This window comes from Gallinula chloropus (assembly GCF_964237585.1).
Source record: "Gallinula chloropus genome assembly, chromosome: 2".
Classification (NCBI taxonomy): Eukaryota; Metazoa; Chordata; class Aves; order Gruiformes; family Rallidae; genus Gallinula; species Gallinula chloropus.
The window spans coordinates 102,948,832-102,968,179 of record NC_140086.1 but is presented as its reverse complement, the minus strand read 5'-3'; the positions used below and the strand labels follow the sequence as shown (position 1 = coordinate 102,968,179).

The following is a 19,348-nucleotide window of genomic DNA, read 5'->3' as shown; positions in this document are numbered from 1 at the left end:
ATGATGGAAAGGGGTTTGGCATGTACAGCTGCCAGCTGCCTCAATACCCTCAGGTGGATCCCATTTGGCTCCATAGACTTGTAAATGTCTAATTGGCCTAGCAGGTCTCTAACCATTTCCTCCTGGATCATGGGAGTTTTGTCCTGCTTTCCCTCCCTCTCTGTCTTCCAGCTTGTGAGGCTGAATACTCAGGGAACATCTTACCTTACTATTAAAGACTGAGGCAAAGAAGGAATTAAGAACCTCAGCCTTGTTCTCATCCTTTGTCACTAATGTTTCCCCTGCATCCAGTAAAGGCTGGAGTTTGTCCTTGGCCCTCCTTTTGCTGTTGATGTATCTGTAGAAAGATTTTTTATTATCTTTCACAGAATTGGCTAATCTGAGTTCTAGTTGGGCTTTAGCCCTTCTGACTTTCTCTCTACATGATCTTACTTCATCCCTGTAGTCCTCCTGAGATGCCTGCCCCTTCTTCCACAGCTCATAGACTTTCCTCTTTTTTCTGATATCCACCCAGATTTCTGTGCTCAGCCAAGCTGGTTGTCTCCCTTGTCGGCTCCTTTTCTGGCACGTGGGGACAGCCTGCTCTTGTGCCACCAGAATTTCCTTCTTAAAGAGTTTCCAGCATTCTTAGGCTCCGTGAGACACCACAGGTGGACAATCTCTGGTGCTTTTTATCTTGTGCATAAAATCAAATTATCAGCTGTTTCTAAACAGGCATTGCTTGTATCAACTGTGATTACAATTTGTAACTAGCAATCACTCTTGAATTCATCACTGTCACAAATGTGAAAAATATTACGAAGTTAAGAGCTTCTTTAGAAGTTGCTGAGGAAACAAAGAGAGGGAAAGGGTTTGTTTTGTTAATTTGCATATCAGTCATTATAAAGCTTGCTCTTAAAAAGCTGCTCTTGTCTCATTCCTGGAAGTCTGCCTCACATGTTGAGAAAGCAAACAATACTATATATTGATTTATTATTAAAAATAAGGAGAGTCAATATAATATCTGTTAAGGAACAGAGTGGTGGTTTCAAAAACAGGTGATTTAGCTATACGTCTTCCATCAAAATTAATATCTCTCTGGAAAATGCTGTATTCCTTTTTTTTTTCTATTCTCTTGCACAAGTATTAAAAAGTGACTTGGAAAAGTGGTAATGGATCAAGCTCAGTTCTGGTTTGGGGTTTTTTTTTTTCCCTTCTTAAGCTGTCTGCCAGGCTGCTAGACTCTGCTGTGCCAGTTTGAAGTATTTTTGTGTATTTTGTTATGAAATGTGCAGTACTGCTCTATAGCACAGTAAACTGTCTAAGAAAACCAAGTCATTAGAAATGAGCCATTTTGGAGGTGACACTGAATAGGAGAGAACACTGATTGATTAACACGAACGTATTGTCCAGCCCAGATTACTGAAATGAATTTTCTGAATAACGTTCAGCTGGGTCATATAACCATTGCCAGGCCACATATTATGCACACCAAATTGGAAGATGAAAAGGGCTTTATATAAAATTGTTAGTTGTGAACCAAACCTGGATTTATTTTGAAAAGTAGCTTCCAGCTTTAACTACTGAGGACCCTCTACTGCTTTAAGATTTCTCCACAATTAAAAAAAAACCAAATTTATTTTGGCAGTATAATTTAGTGGTTTCTCCTAAAAAAAATCTTAGTGGTTCATATTGAAAAACGTAGTGGTTTCTGTTCAAAAACTTGGAGTTGGAAGGCTTGGTTTATGTCAGGATAAATTTTGAGATCTGCATATTGCTTTGTGTGCATTGATACTTAATCAATAAGTATTGTACTTACACTATTTAGCCAAAATACCTAAATTAAATCTCTAAGTAAAATTGGTGATGCATTTTGTGTCTATATGCTGTGGAAATACTCTAAAGCCTTGGTGGTAATGCTTTTAGAATAATTATGCTCACATTCACTAAAATATATATTAGCAATGATAAATACTGGTTTATTTAAAATCCTGCTCTGCAGCAGAAGAGCTGTCAAGTAGTCAGTTTTAGAAAAGCCTTTTCTACTATATAAGCATACCTAAAAAGATGGCGCTCTACATAATTTATAAAAAGTAAACAAACCAATTTTCCCAAATAATGGTAGCATGTCTTCTTCCATGCCTGAACAGAGGTAATTCTCATGTTATAATATTTGTTAAATACTTGGTAACTTTTAGAGAAAAGACAGGTGTGAGAAAGCCTGCAGCTCAAAGACTGTGCAATCATGGAATCATAGAATGGTCTGGGTTGGAAGGGACCCCAAGGACAATAGAGTTCCAACCACTCTGCCACAGGCAGGGCCACCAAACTCCAGGCCTGGATCTACACAAGGTTGCCCAACCAGGCCTTGAACACTTCCAGGGACAGAGCATCCACCACCTCTCTGGGCAGCCTGTTCTGGCACCTCACCATTCTCTCTGTAAAGAATTTCCCTCTAATATCTAATCTAAACCTTCCTTCCTTTCTCTTTAATCCATTCCCCCTTGTCCTGCCACTGTCTACCCTTTTAAAAAGTCAATTCCCCTCCTGTTTGTATGCCCCCTTCAGGTACTGAAAGGCTGCAATGAGGTCCCCCCACAGCCTTCTCTTCTCCAGGCTGAACAAGCCCAGCTCCCTCAGCTTCTCTTTGTAGGGGAGGTGCTCCAACCCTATAATCATCTTCGTGGCCCCCTCTGGACCCTCTCCAACAATTCTACATCTTTCTTGTATTGTGGGCCCCAGATCTGTACACAGTACTCCAGATGGGGCCTCATGAGAGCAGAGTAGAGAGGGACAATCACCTCCCTGTCCCTGCTGGCCACCCCTCTTCTGATGGAGCCCAGGATACCATTGGCCTTGCGAGCTGCAAGAGCACACTGCTGGCTTATGTGAAGTTTCTCGTCCACCATGACACCCAGGTCCTTCTCAGCAGGGCTACTCTCAAGGATGTCTATATATGTAATAACAAGCCTTGAATGCTGGTGTATGACATTTCAGAATAAAAACCATCACTGTAGGCATAGCCATTGCTTCTGAGCTGGGATATGGGTAATGGTGTGGTGAGTGTGGTCAGTTAAGGAAAGCTTTGATTCTTGTAGGTGCGAGAATATGTGCCTGGATGAGAAGCTGAACCAGTATGATGAGGGCATTTGTAAATTTTTTTTTCCAAAACTTTGCATTCACCCATCCCTTTCTTTTTTCTGCTTTCTGTGCCACTGAAATCATATCTACATGGCACACTGCTGCAGGAGGAATCAGATTTTTATTTATCCTCTCTCATCATATTCACAACAGCTAATTGTGCATGGCACTTTCTGGCCTAGTCCCAGCTGTGTAAGTCACGTTCATTTAATCAAATTATTTAATTTTCTGTGCCATACTTTAAATGGGTAGAAGTTGCCATAGACCAGCTGCAAAGGATGCCATCACCTCTTCATGTGTCTTCATAGATTATAAATTAAATTGCCTAATGAAAGGCATTTTATTATGTGCTCTTTGTTTAGAAATGAACTTTGTGCTCAGATCAATGAAGCAGTCATCACATGCCATCGTTCTTTTTTCAAAATGGGAGAGATTTAGCCAGATCTCCTGGGCTGTACAAATTAACCTGTAGGCAAACAGGAGATAAATTTGATGGTAATGTAAACTGACAGTATTTTCTGATCTGCAAGTGTGTCAAATTTACACTGATCATGCTTTACTGTAAATCATGATTTATGAATTAGTAATAGACAAGTGTGTGTATCTTTACGGATAAATACATCATCTTTCTTGCTAAGTTGGAACCAGATAAAGCAAAAGCTTCCCAGAATACGAACATTTCATGATATTCAGTAGTTGCTTGGCTTCAGTCCTTTAGTTTGGGTTCATATAGAAGTGAAGGCTCATTTCAGATCTTGAATTCGTACAGACCTAATGTGAGAGCAAGGGAATAATATTTGTTCAGAACTATGGTTTTAAGCAGAATTACCCCATGTGTGTTGAACAACATAGGAATCATCTCCAGTGTGTATATATGTATTATAAATAAATAAAACCCCAAATATTCATATGTCAGCTACTCTGTACAGGTAAACCAGATTTCATGAACTATAGAGCATGACTGAGTTCAAGAAGCATGTGGACGATGCACTGTCACATGCTCTGACTTGGCTGGCCCAGTGTAGAGCCAGAAGCTGGAATTGATGATCCTTACAGGTCCATTCCAACTCAGTATATTCCATGATTCAATAGATCACTTCATTTGAACACAAAAGGATTTCTTGAATGATTGTATAGTAATGGAGAAGATTGAGGGTGGTGAGGCACTGGAACAGGTTGCCCAGAGAGGCTGTGGAAGCCCCCTCCCTGGCAATGTTTAAGGCCAGGTTGGATGAGGCTTTGGGCAACCTGATCTAGTGAAGGGTGTTCCTGTCCATGACAGGGGGGTTGGAACTAGATGATCTTTGAGGTCCCTTCCAACCCTAAGCATTCTATGATTCTATGATTAAGATTTTATCCTGTAAATACTGGAATATTTATAACAACAATAAAATGTTTGTCATTCTGTTTTTATTGAAGGAAAACCACTGTAGAAGAATAAAGATTCTGGGGGACTGTTACTACTGTGTGTCAGGATTGACCCAACCCAAAACAGATCATGCCCATTGCTGTGTTGAGATGGGACTGGATATGATTGACACCATCACGTAAGTACTGTGCACAGTGAACCCAGACAGGAGTGCTACAGCAGCTGCTTTGTGACATTCAGGAAGTGCGTTCTCAGAAGAGCAGCAGTTTCTTCTAGTACTGTCCTCTTGCCTTCAAGTCACGGGATACTGATTTTAGGAAGGGTCATTCTAGGTACGATTTTCTGCTCTATTTAATAGCTGTGAGGAAAAAGTGCGCAGGTACAAGGATGTAGAGGCACATACACATATTGATTAGGGGACAAAAAAATACCAGGAAATAATGAAATATTCCTATTGCCATTTGCCACAAAGAAAGGAGTCCAATTTCTCATTTTGCATGGATAAACACTGTTCATTTTGCACACCAGTATGTAAACTCAAAGCCAGTCCTGATATGTGCATGTTGCACGTGTTTGTATTCTCAAAATGATAGCTTGCTGCTTTCTCCTTTCTGTATGTCATGCTTAAAGCTTTAATTTCTTCTGTTTTTCAGAAATGCAATGTGAAATTCACTTGCCATTTTTTTTTATGCTTGAGAGTTCTTCATTGATTATTAGTTTACCAAGGCAAAAACTATGAATGTGAGAGAACTGCATATGAACCTTGAGTGAGATCTGGAAATCTATTTCATTACATAGAAGGGAAGAGTCCAGGTCCTAGAGCAAAAACAATCCCAGACATGAGTTTACCTTTGCCTGAAGCAGGGATAACCCAAAACTGTCTTCCACAATATATTCTTCATACCACTACTGGGACTCTTATCTCCTCTACAGGATGTGGAATTTTCAACTGGGCAGGGCCAGCCCGATTGGTAGAGCCCTAGAGTTAACTAACCACGTGGCCTTTGCTAAATGTCTATCCCAATGTTTGGAAGTCACACCACCCAATGCATTCAGTGTAGAGTTTAAAAGTCCTTTGCATTGTTTGATTTTCCCAGAGGCTGGTGCATGATAAGGAATGTGATTCAATGCCATACTCTTTGGCCCAGGTGTCTATGAGAGTGTTTCAGAAATGAGTCCTGTTGTCCGACTCAATTCTTTCCGGGGTGCCGTGTCACCACAGGACTTGCATTTCAAGGCCCAGGATTGTATTCCAGGCAGTGGCATGGGGCATGGGATATGTTTCCAGCCAGCCAGTGGTTGCTTCCACCATTGTAAATACATAACCTTTGCCATGACGGGTTTGTGGGAGGGTGGTATAATCAATCTGCCAGGCCTCCCCATATTTATCTTTCATCCAACATCCTCCATACCAAAGAGGCTTTAATCGCTTAGCTTGCTTAATTGCAGCACATCTTGCATTCATGGATAACCCGTGAGATAGCATCCATGGTCAAGTCCACCCCTCAATCACCAGCCCATCTATATGTTGCATCTCTTCCTTGGTGACCTGAGGAATCATGAGTCCATCGAGCTAGGAATAATTCACCCATATGTTGCCATTCTAGATCTACCTGAGCCACTCTAATCCTAGCAGCCTTATCTACCTGATGGTTGTTCTGATGTTCATCCGTGGCCTGATTCCTAGGAACATGGGCGTTTACATGACATACTTTTCCAACAAGCTTCTCCAGCCGGGCAGCACTCCACAATGGAGCAGCCCAGATGGGTTTGCCTCTACACCATCAGTTGCTCTGTTTCAGTTGCTGCAACCACCCCCACAGGGCATTGTCCACCATCCAGGACTCAGTATAGAGTTAGAGCATTGGACACTTTTCTCTTTCAACAATGTACAGGGATACCTGGATGGTTTTCACCTCTGCAAACTAACTTGATTCAACTTTTCCTTCAGTGGCTTCTGCTACTTGTCTTGTAAGACTCCATACAGCAGCCTTCCATCTTGGATGCTTTCCCACAATGCAACAGGACCCATCAGTGAATAGGGCATATTGCTTCTCATTCCCCAGTAGTTTGTTGTATGGTGGGTCTTCTTCAGCACGTATTACCTGCTCCTCCGGTGATATCCCGAAATCTTTGCCTTCTGGCCAGTCTGTGATCACTTCCAGGATTCCTGAGTGATTGGGGTTCCCTATTTGAGCTCACTGTGTAATCAGTGCAACCCACTTGCTCCACGTAGCATCAGTGGCATGGTGTGTAGAAGGGGCCTTCCCTTTCAACATTCAGGCCAACAGTGGAAGTTGGGGTGGCAGGAGGAGCTGGGCTTCCGTTCCAGTCACTTCTGAAGCAGCTCAAACCCCTTCATATGCTGCCAGTATTTCCTTTTCTATTGGAGTGTAACAGGCCTCAGATCCTCTGTAGCCCTGATGCCAAAACCCCAGCGGACAACCTCGAGTCTCCCCTGGTGCTTTCTGCCAGAGATTTCATGTAGGGCCATTCTTGCTGGCAGACCACATTTTTAACATCTGTCCCTGTCCGGACTGGCCGAAGGGCCACTGCACGGACTATCTCATGTTTGATCTGTTCAAAGGCTTGTTGCTGCTCAGGGTCCCATTGCAAATTGTTCTTCTTCTGGTTTACGTGGTAGAGTGGGCTCACAATGAGACTGTAGTTTGGGATATGCATTCACCAAAAACCTACAATGCCTAAAAGGCCTGTGTCTTCTTTATGTTGGTTGGTGGAGACATAGCTGCTGTTTTATTAACATCCATTGGGATCTGATGACACCTATACAGCCATTTTATTCCTAAAAACTGGATCTCTTGCACAGGGCCCTTGACTTTACGTTGTTTTATAGCAAAACCAGCTTTCAAAAGGATTTGGACTATTTTTTTTTCCTTTCTCAAAACCTTCCTTAGCTGTGTTGCCCCATACAATGATGTCATCAATATACTGCAGGTGCTTTTCTAATGCAGTCTGGATCAGACCATGGCAGATGGTGGGGCTTTGTTTCTACCCCTGAGTCAGATGATTCTATGTATATTTGATGCCTCACCAAGTGAAAGCAAACTGTGGCCTGTACTCTATCGCCAAAGGAATTGAGAAGAAAGCATTTGCAGTGTCAGTTGTGGCACACCACTTGGCTGCCTTTGAGTTCAATTCAAACTGTAGGTGGCGTGACTTCATTCAGGCCACGATAATGTACTGTCAGCCTTCACTCTCCATTGGACTTCTGCATGGGCATATGGGACTGTTAAAAGGTGAGCAGGTTCTGCTGATCACTCTCTGACTCTCCAGTTGATGATTCAGCTTAGGGATGGGGATCAGGGAATCTCGGTTGATACATATTGTTGACTGTGCACCGTCGTGGTATTGTCACCTGTTGTTCTTCGACCTTCAGCAACCCCACAACAGAAGGATCCTGCAAGAGCCCAGGCAAGGCACGCAGTTGTTCAATTTCTTCTGTCTCCAAAGCAGCTATTCCAAAAACCCACCAGTACCCTTTTGGGTCCTTAAAATACCCTCTGTGGACATAATACTTACCTAAGATGGAAGACGTTTCTGGGCCAGTTACAATGGGGTGTTTCTCCCAGTCCTTCCTAGTTAAGCTCACTTCAGCCTCTAGCAGAGTCAATTGTTGGAATCCCCCTGTCACTCCAGAAATACAGATCGGTTCTGCCCCTTCATGGTCCAATGGCATTGGGGTACACTGAGCAGCAGTATCCACCAGAGCCTTGTACTCTTGTGGGTCTGACGTGCCACCTCAGCTGTGGAGAAACTGTCCCAGGAGGTTCAGCAACCCAGAAAAGTCCTACTCCCGACCTCTAGAGACCACTATCTCAGCCATTAGGAGTAAGGATTCTTTTGCTCGAGAGAGAATATAGATTTTTTTTTTTCTAGGAAATAAAGAACTAGAAGCCTCTAGTGGCTGCTTGATTATTCTGTGATACACTTGAGTTGAATGTTATAATGAATGCATATAAATTGATACTTTTACTTTCTTCATGTTCTCTGTAACTGTTATTTAAATATCCTAGAATATGGTGCTGCATGTGAGTATCATCTGAGGATGTTCCCTCATTATATGTAGATTTAGATTTTCAGGGTAATTTTCAAAGAAAATTATAAAATACTTAATATTTTCACAATTTCATGTGCCTTCTACAAAGTTTGTTTTTTTTCAAGGGCACAGTTAAAGACAGACCAGAAGCATTATGGCAGGATTTTTTTTTTTCCTAATAAAACAACACAATAAATAGTGTTATATTCTGTTTATATTCCATAAGAATTTCTGCTGCCACCAATGAGTTTTGTGTCAGTACGTCAGTACAGGCCAGATGTTGTACATCAAAATAACCTTAACTATCATGGTAATATTTAGGTGACAGGATTCCATTTTAGTACTGACTCAGAATTTCACCATTAGGTGCATTACTGTGTCTACATTAGCAGGCAGCATAGCACAGCAGCACATCTGTAGATCATAGATACATATTATGGGGGGAGGAGGTTTATTTAGAATTGATCTTGGCTGTTCCCCTGGATTGAATGTTCCTACTGTGTGTGGAGTTTGAAGAGGTCTGAAGGAAAGTGTCCAGAACCTTTGCTTCTTGAAATCTGGGTGCCCCAGTGGGTTCTATCAGGAGATAGATCAGCTTTTGTCTGTCATGTATGTGAGTTTATCCTATAGGGTTGACCAGCTACTGTTGATGACCACATCAGTGTTCCATGGAAGACCCCACAGGTGGAACTTGATCTTATTTTTCAAGTGCATGTTGTGTTGCTGTTTGGATGCACGGAACATTGTGGACGCTGATGTTTGAACTGTATCCTTCCTATGGGGATGGGAGATGAACTACAGCAGACAATTTGAGGAAGCCTAATTAAAGCGCCGAGTTTTCCTCTGTGATATTTTGTCTGAGAAAGCAGAGATAAGCACTAACTTTCCTGATGTCAACACTGTTGATACTTTTCCCCTGGTCCTCCAGAGGTCCAGGGCTTGGGCAAATTTGGACTGGTAGGAGTGAGTTGACCTTGAATTCTGGAAAAAACAGCAATTGTGTTTCCAGCAGTTTGGAAAGCTGTATGCCATGAGCTGGCTTCACCACCACTGATCTTTGTCAGCTTGCACCTCTGTCAAAGTGAGCTTCTTGACTGCTAAAGCCAACAGACTTTCACTGCCCTGGCTCTCTGCTTTAGCTCTCTGCTGCCATGCTCTAGGTGAGCAAAGTACTGGGAAAGTGTGCAGCTCTGGTCAATATTTAAAAAATAGAAACCCAAAAAAACTCTGAACCTGACCTGGAGAAAAAGCTGCTGAAATGGGACAACAAAGGTTTTCAAACAACAAAACTTAATTGTCTGAGAGGACTAACATGGCCCCCACCTTGTAAGAAGACAGGTAGGAGAGAGGGAAATGGGGCCTAGTGCACAGGTGTTAGTACTCTAGCCTACAGACCACAGAACTCCTCTCATGGCCTGCTGGGCTGACAGCACAGTTCACACAAACATGGAATCATAGAATGGTTACGGTTGGAAAAGACCTTCAAGATCATCGAGTCCAACCATCTAACACAGTCTTCATCATAAACATCCAAGAATTAACCAGTTCCTGATGATGTTGAAATGGAACTGAAACATAAATATTTAGGGAGATGTGCAAAATTAAAGGACAGCCTTAATATTTATGCATCTTTGAGATCCCTTCCAACACAAATCATTCTATGACTCTATGGTTCTATATATAAAAAAGGTAAACATATGTAACTGAAACAATGTCATCTATGCCTTTAACTGGGAAACATCTACTTCCTTGCAGATATTGTTGCACGTAAACAAGAGACCTAAACTTACAAGAAATGGGATACAGACCTTTTTTTTTAGTTTTCCTTCAAATGCAGCACAGGTCTGGAGCTGTTCTCTAGATGATCTAAATGAATTTGATGGTTTGTAACAGTACATAAAATATTTGTAGCTAAGGAGAGAAGTAAAATTTAGAAACTTGGTAGGACACTTCAGCTGTGAGGATAGATCTTATTCATTTTCATAAACTCTGCATGCCTCTAGTTTAAAAACAAAATGTTCTTCAATTTCTGTTTAGTATATTGTATCTGAGCATAGGAGAGATTTAGTTATAATGAATTATGTATTTGAGAAACTTATTTTCTTTTTCCTATTTGTGACTTCTTTAATGTAACTTTCATGAGATTTTTCTCCTACTCAATTTAATAATGGTGAAAGCACCCCTGAAACAAATTGTAGTTTTTGGGTAAAATTTAGAAACACGCTCTTGGGTAAAATTTAGAAACACACTCTTGCTTTTGATTTTTCACTAGGTGAATAATTTTGGAAATATTTTGTTCAAAACATACAGTGTTTTCAGATTTTGGTTTGTCGTTCATACATTATACATTCCAGATTATTTAACAAGGAGTATGATCAGTCACATTACATTTACCATTTCTTTTAATTTACTTCTTGTTATGATATTCAGATTTCAAAAAGCAGGTTAAATTTCTCCCTTTTACACCAACTGGGACAAAGCAAGGTCAAAAGTCTGGAGAAGTCATTAGCAATGTCTGAATTTCCACTTAGGTTTAGCCTGTGGATTTATGTGCTGCTTTAAATGGATAAAAAACCCTCTCACATTAATTTGTGAACAGAGAAATTCACACACTTGCAGGTTTGCTAATGAATATAACAACGTAGGTACAGGAGAGCATAAAGGGGCAAGCAAGATGTAATCCTGAAGGGCTTTGGTTTGCAGGGTATGATCTTGGTGTAAGGTTAATCTGTTAATAGCACAATAGGTGTGCACAGTTGAAGATACAAAGGTTAAGTTATCATTAGGTGTCTTATATTATTATCTCCTTTAATTTCCTCAAGGCTTTGTCAGGTAGACAGCATACACAAGCAGCCCTCTAACAGATGAGTCCTTTTAGGACTCTGGAGTAATTTTTGAGGGTTGAGTGAACAGACACTGAAGAAAAGAAAGCTGACTTGCAGTGAGTAGAAATAGGACAAAGAAATGTTTAATCTTTCAGAAAGCTGTGCATAAGCTTTTCTGTGCTGTTGCATAAAATATGACTGGAAAATGTGGTAGGCCTGGATTCCCTATAGGGACAAAAGATAACTCCATGTTACTTGCATTAGTGACGGCTGACACAGTCTGTACTTCAGCACTTCATGGCTGCAGAGTGCCCTACTTAAATGGAGGACGAGTATCTTTTGCTGCTTACCCCACATCTTGACATATGCAGCATGTGCTCTTTCTGATAACTGTATTTAAACAAGTAGTAAACAAGACACAGATGCAGTCACTACTGAGATAATTGAAAAGTCCTTCCTAAAGACCTCTCTGTCAAATCCAATGTAGCTGGATGAAACTTTAAAAAATGTATCGGTCAATGAAGATGGTAGCCAGAGTCTCAGTTTAAGGTCTTCTAATAAATGTATTGGAAAACTTAAATCTAAAAACATACTGTAAGTGAAGCCTTACAGTGATTGATCAGTTTCATTTATTCAATGATATTACCTCTTTTTGCACTGCAACTTAGCTGTGAAATGCTGGGTGTGTCTGTGACAGAAAAAGCTGCAGAGATTTATGCACAGTGTTATTTCTGTATATAATGTGCTTCACGGCCCCTTTTCAGTGTTCACAAGGAAGGGTTATAGTTTGTCCTGCATTCACAGAAATGAAGAATCCTTCTTTACCGTGCCACAAAAATTACCAATTTTAATAATTACTAATTTAATAATTAATTTTCCAATTAATTCCCCCTTTCCCTGGTACACAATGAAAATCTGAAGTTTAATTTACAGGTGCAAGTCCATAGTTACAGGTGGATTCTGTGCCACTCTTGCAGGAGCTTTAGAAATATATTAGTGTTCGTCATAACTTTTCATCTGTTGTTCTTGCACTGATTTATTGTTTTCATCATTTTCTTTGTCCTGTGCTCCGGAGTAACTGAACTGATTAGAACATAGGAGAATGGAGTCATTGCTTACCCAATTGCATTCTCAAGTAGTACCTCTTCATACCTCTTTTCTAGAAGAAACTGTAAAAGCATTTAAATGTAAGTCTGTGTCCTTTCAGTCTCACCATAGGAAATGATGTTTAGCTGGGCATAAAGGTAAAGGCACAGCATAACTCAGTGTGATTACTAGTAGTTACAAGAGTTTCCTAGCAGTAGTACACAGTGAAAATATCAGTTGGAAAAATATAATGAAATATTAAATAAGTTTCATCCAAGGAAACTGATGGTTTGAGACATTTGGAAGAACAATGTAATTTTTTTATTGAGTAGGTTTTTTTCAAGTGAAATTTTAATTAAATGGTAAACTAAGACAACATCATAAATCTGAACTGTGACAACATAAATGAGACAATAACTTTTAAAAATTATTTTTAACCATGTGTGCTGCAGAGAGAGGAAGCTTTGGGGTCCATACTATGTTTTTTTTCCAGATTGTTTTATATTATTTTAATTGCAAATTAAGTTTTACACTATTAGCTTGAGATCAAGCCACTGCAAGTAAAAGGAGTAAGGAAAGTATTATTTTGATATAAAACATGGAGAGAAATTAAATGCAAGTCTTGAGTGACTCAAGTTTATATTTCACTCACAAGATCAATCTTTGCCTTAGTGTTTAATATTTAACTTCTTCATGATGAAACTCAGTTAAGCCAAGTACTGTCAAGCAGGATCTTTATATGAGTGAAATGGGAGGTAGAAAGAATTATATAGAGAAAAATGCACCAACCAGTAAACCCAAGGTTAGGAAGAAGAGAAATATGAAGAGATTTTTGATAAAAAGAAGCCATTTGGCCTATTTTAATACTGAGTTAAAAGCATCCTGGACTAACGGTAGCATTGAAACGTTTGCTTGCTTGTATGTCAGGTTAAATTTAAGCCTAATAAGATAGGTTTCAAAATTTTTCTTTTGATTTGAACAGTCACATTGTGGTCACCTGCCATCCTCCTGTAATAAATATACATTGAGGAAAGGGAAGATTTATGACAAAAGAAGTGGATATGTGTGAGGCACAAGATTAACATGAAAGTGCATGAATTAGGCTATGAGTTATTTGAGTTTCAGCTAGAAAGTTCTTTGTTTATGTCCCAGTAAAATGTCTTAAGTTTCTGAAGGAGTGTGATAACAAATTCTGCAAAAGTGGCAGATTCAACCTAAAAGTTTAAATCTTACAGAATTTTTCTGATAAAGCCATTTGCTACACTTGCTTTATTGTGCTTTTTTTCTTTTTATTTTATGTAATGAAACAGAAAATTTTCTGCGTTTCCTTCAAACCTGGAAAATCAAATTTCAATGCTTTAGGTTAAGAAATTGAAAAATACTGAGATTTTTGTTCAACACTACTTAAAATATGACCCAGAAAATTATTTCTTGGGAATTACAATTAGGGCATTGAAACGAGTGAAAGCAAAGATCAGTATGTAAATTCATCATCTGAGATTTTTTAAAAGATCTTGTCTATTCAGTCATGTATGTATATGTTAACTTTGGGGAATAGAGAGGAAAAAAAAATCAAGAGCAATTCCATTGTCTAAAGACTAATATTGTGATGCTGACTCTTCCAGATCTGTTGCAGAAGCCACAGAAGTTGATCTCAACATGAGAGTTGGATTGCATACAGGCAGGGTGCTTTGTGGGGTCCTGGGTCTGCGAAAATGGCAATACGATGTCTGGTCAAATGATGTGACTTTAGCTAATGTAATGGAAGCTGGAGGACTGCCTGGGTAAGTCTGAGAAAACACAGAAAGAGACCTGTATGGGTGAAGAATTTATTTCCTTCTTTGAGGAATTTGCAATGCAGTTTCTATTGATAGGAAAGGTTGTGATTCGTAAAAGTAGTCAATGTATTACACGATTTATCCTGCGGAATTCTCCAAATTATCTTGATATTTATGTTAGCAATAGGTTTGATTAGAAGCAAAATATTTCCAAATGAAAGCTGTATTGGAAGCTTCCAAATCTAAAGAGTAGGAATGAGGCAATGATAGGAAGATGGAATTCTAGATTTTCACCATTACATTTTATAAAAGTAAAACCAACTAGTTACTTCAGAAAAAATTTAGCCTTGCACCTCTACACATGTGGGGCTGTGTGCCTTATTTCTTTTATATAGTAAGATTTTCAACATTAATAGTGTACTATAGGGAAAAAAAAAATGTTTGTGCACTCAAATATTGATAGTGTGTGATCAAATGACACAGTAGCACATAAATCTGTAGCCAACCCATGGGACATGACCTAGCAACTTTAAGTACTCCTTGGACAGCCCTGGACCAAATTTAAAAGCACACAGGGCACTTTTGGAAAAATGCATGGGTGTACTTCTGTGTACAACTTACATTTGAACTGGGACCTACCATCCTCTGTTGTTTTTGCTGTCCAGGGCGCAATGGAACCTCTTTATTTTTGTGGTTAAGATGAGGGAATTTCTGTTCGTTACACATGTCTGCCTTAGAAAATTTTGTCAGTGTATTTTATATGTTACTTACCTTAAGGCTTTCCAATGAAAAAAACCTGAACTCATGTTAAATGTGTTCAGTTTCTGGTATAAAAAAAGACGGATCTCCTAGACAGAGTCCAGCAGAGGGCTACAAAGATAATTAAAGGACTGGAGCATCTCCCCAAAAGAAGGGGATCTTGTTCATGTTTATAACTATTCTAAGTGTGTGAACACAGGGGGAAATAGCCAACCACTTTTCAGTTGTCTGTGAAGACAGAACAAGGGGCAATGGCCTCAAGTTGGAGCACGGGAAGTTCCGCACCAACATGCGGAAGAACACAGTGAGGGCGACAGAGCCCTGGAATAGGCTGCCGAGGTGGGTTGTGGAGTCTCCTTCACTGGAGATACTCAAGACCCGTCTGGACACCTATCTGTGCAATCTGTCCTAAGGAACATGGTTTGGCAGGGGGCTTGGACTCAATGATCTCTTGAGGTCCCTTCCAACCTCTACAATTCTGTGATTCTGTGAAAGCAGTAATAGCTTTTCAGATCTCTTCAGTGAAGACATTTCAAATATAAGGGATCTTTAGGAAGAAAACATGAAGAGAGTTTTCAGGATAAGGAAACTCATGGATAGTGTCAAAGATGTCTGTGCTGACAAAACAAAGTGAATTAGAAAGCTGTCTACTAAACAGAATGAGTAAATGACATAAGTCAGAGATGTGAAGAGCAACAGAAAAAAGGTTTTCCTTTATCCACAGAAAGGATTTGGAGTGTGAAGCCAAAAGTTTCAAACAACAGGATGTTTTTCAAAGCAGGCCTTGGGGTAAACACAAGCCACACAAATTGGAAGATGATGTACAGTCTTTCACTTTCTACAAATGAACAACTCTACAAGTGTTTGGGCAGTCAACAGTTATCTCTGTTCACTCTGATGAAGTTTAGAAAATGCATGTAATAGAAATATTTCTGGTTTCTATTTGGCTGAAAAGACAAAACAAATCATTTTTTTAATAAAAAAATGGGTGATTTGCTCATAATTTGTCTTCTTTGTGATCTTCTGCACAGAGATATATTTCAGTAGCAACTAGCACATAATGTATCTTTGCTTTAAATAATAATGTCCAATGTTTCTCTCCAGGAAAGTTCACATTACAAAGACCACCTTAGAATGCCTAAATGGGGACTATGAGGTAGAACCAGGATATGGTCATGAAAGGAATAGTTTCTTGAAGAAGCATAATATTGAAACGTATTTTATTGTGCCATCCCATCGTAGGAAGGTAAGCTCCACAACTTCTAGATTATTCTGTTATATGTTTTTGTAATTTAACAACTGTTTTGTGATATTCTGAAAGCAAAGTTAATACTGGTATGTCTTGTTTCTGAAAGCTCTTCAAGCACTCTTGATTTTAGGTGGGCACACCAAAAAAGCTCATCTTGAACATTACACAGAGAAGTTGATCAATTTACCCCCAAAAAAGAAAACTGTTGTTTTATTCAGATTCTGTAAGATTCTATCAGTAGTTATATGTTACTCACTATTCCATTCAAAATGGTGTTTGAGAGTACAGCTTGGCTATTTTTCTTCTAGTTATCTTTACTCTTTCATTCACATATTCCCTTGCCATTTCATTCACGCTCTCCTAACCCCTTCTAAAAACTGCATGTAATTCTGGTGGCTGGAGCAGTCCCCAGTAATTGTAAACAGGGAAAAACAGGTCATCTTTAATTCCAGGCCCACAGGCAGGTTTTTGGTCCGAATTTGGTGACTTGGGAAAATATTATGGGCATGTTGTGAGTCCAGTCACAAGGGGAATTTGATTCTGGGAGTCAAAACTCCCGGTTTTGACACCTGGAAAGGCTGTAGCAAGGATTTCTTTTTGATATACCCTTCCTCTAAAGCATCTTGTTATTATAGAGACAGAGTGTTCCCATCCACTGTGAAAATCATGCAAATTCCCATTTTGTTCTTCTTCTGGTATGTATGATTAGATTTGGCTTTAGGCAGTATGAAAGAAAACAAGTGGGCTAGATTCTGTTTTCGCAGTCACTGACAGGTTTTTCTGGTGGCTTTCTTGAAACCGGATTTAATTCCTAAATTAATCAGTCCTGATAAAGAAAATGTAAGGGAAGGTTTAATTAAGGTAGGTGAGTTGCTTATTGCTGCTAGATTTTTTATTGTCTTGGTTTCTGCTGTTTTCATTCCTACAGCATAATGTGTAACTTAATTTCCGATGTTACTATGTGTCAAGTTTCATTTCATATCGAGAAGAGAAAGAGCTGAATTTCAGGATATAGTTGATAGTTTGGTGTGCAGAGACAAGTAGACAGAGAAGGGCATAAATATAGCTATGGCATACAGAAACTGTGTCATGCCAAGTCTGCTGCATAAACCAGTGACTGAGGAACAGAAACTTGACAGTTCACATATTAAAGTAAACCAGGTCAATGCATGTTTAATGTGTAAGAGCGAGAGCCTACTCCTGTGTGAGCACACATTTCTTTGTCTTTGCAAGATTGCTGAGAAACTACTCTGTGAGTGATCAGTTTGCGATCAGCTGCATAAACCAAATGCCATCTTACCCATGGTTGTCACTGGTAGTTTTGTGGAAGTGGCAGATGCTGCAGTACAGGCTGGCTAATAACATTAGCTCTCTGGCGTGCACCAATGATGTGAAAGCCAAACTGGCAGCAAAAAAAAATCACTTTGTGAATTTTACTGGTATTGACTGGCTTCTGCACTGGGTTTGAAGATCAATCAGCGTGTCACTTTGCTGTTTCCCACAGTAAATCACAGACATCCCCAGTTTTGTATAGTTGCATGCTGATCATTGGACCATGAGCTACATAATAGTAATTTACCTTCAGAATAAATACCTGCTGTCCCCTCCTATTCTGATTCAGTCATTAACTCTTCAGAGACCTAGAAACAGAAGGCTACCCATGAAGCACAGACAGGATGTCATTTCTTTAGGTGAATTCATTTATTTGATGGTTTAATATTGTATCCCTTCCTCTGGAGCAGTTGAAATACAGACACATTTTTTATTCTTTACGCATCACCTCTGACATTAATATGAACTGACTTCAGCAGGTATGATGCCAAGAGGAATGAAAATCAATGTTATGATCAACAGATGGCCAAAAATCTATTGAATTTGAAAAGTAAATAGGTCCGCTTAGATTTTTTTCACACTTTTATTTATTTATTTAGAAGACACATACCCTGCATTCTTCTATTTTTGATCTGACATGAAGATCTTTCATCACAAATATTGCCCAAGCCAAGAATGAGAATAACAGCATAAGACAACTCATTGAAGTACCAGGTACATTTTAAATGTAAAGAAACTATGAAGTACTCCCAATTATTTTTTACTCTTTCATTGAATCAGCTAACCATGATTTTGTGATCTGATCTGATGTGATTATCATGATTAATAGAAGTTAATACATGTGAGATCACTTCTGAGTGGCCACTGAGGGAATACTTTTGAGTTTGTTTTGTTAGAGGTTTTTTTTTAAATTATGGTAAAGGTTGTATTAGTCTATTATTAATAATAGGAGTGCCACTCTCCTCTGCTCTTGTGAGACCCCACCTGGTGTACTGTGTCCAGCTCTGGGGTCCTCAGTAGAGGAAAGACATAGAGCTGTTGGAGTGAGTCCAGAGGAGGGTCATGAAGATGGAGAACCTTTCCTGTGAGGACAGGCTGAGAGAGTTGGGCTTCTTCAGTCTGGGGAAGAGAAGGCTCTGAGGAGACCTAATTGTGGCCTACTTAAAGGGGTCCTACCAGAAAGTGGGAAAGAGACTGTTCATCAGGGAGTGTAGTGATGGGACAAGGGGCAGTGGCTTCAAGCTGAAAGAGGATTGGTTTACATTAGACATTGGGAAGAAATTTTTTTCAACAAGGGTGGTAATGCACTGAACAGGTTGCCCAGAGAGGTTGTGGAAGTCCCCTACCTGGCAGTGTTTAAGGCAGGTCAGGTGAGTCTTGGGGCAACCTGATCTAGTGGAGCGTGTCCCTGCCCATGGCAGAGGGGGGTTGGAACCTGATGACCTTCCAACCCAAAACATTCTATGATTCTATGCTTGATTGGATAGCATTCAGCTTCCAAACAGAGTTAAATATTTCATCTGGTTTCCAAAGGCATACAGATTTTTTTTATTAAATTAGTTTAAATTAAATTAAATGTTTTTGATGATCTTCATAAGTAAATATGTTTTTGAAATATAATGTGCAATGTTATGGTACAGTTTCTAGTGAAAACAAGCAAAGTTTAATTAACTATTCATGAAATTTTATATTGATACTAAAACTTATAGTGATATCACCAAAATACTGCACCAAGACACAATTTGATTAATGTAATTAGTCACAAGTCTGACC

At 39.5% G+C, this 19,348-nt stretch overlaps 1 protein-coding gene across 1 annotated transcript in view; it reads left to right on the top strand.

The window, feature by feature from the left end:
- The window catches only part of ADCY1 (adenylate cyclase 1), a gene marked incomplete at both ends in the record, with an annotated part of 157,130 nt that overhangs the window by 91,347 nt on the left and 46,435 nt on the right, over positions 1-19,348 (top strand). The window contains 3 exons of the mRNA XM_084279872.1: positions 4,540-4,667; positions 14,083-14,241; positions 16,099-16,240. Coding sequence (XP_084135998.1) covers positions 4,540-4,667; positions 14,083-14,241; positions 16,099-16,240 — 429 coding nt within the window. The remainder of the gene's footprint in view (positions 1-4,539; positions 4,668-14,082; positions 14,242-16,098; positions 16,241-19,348) is intronic.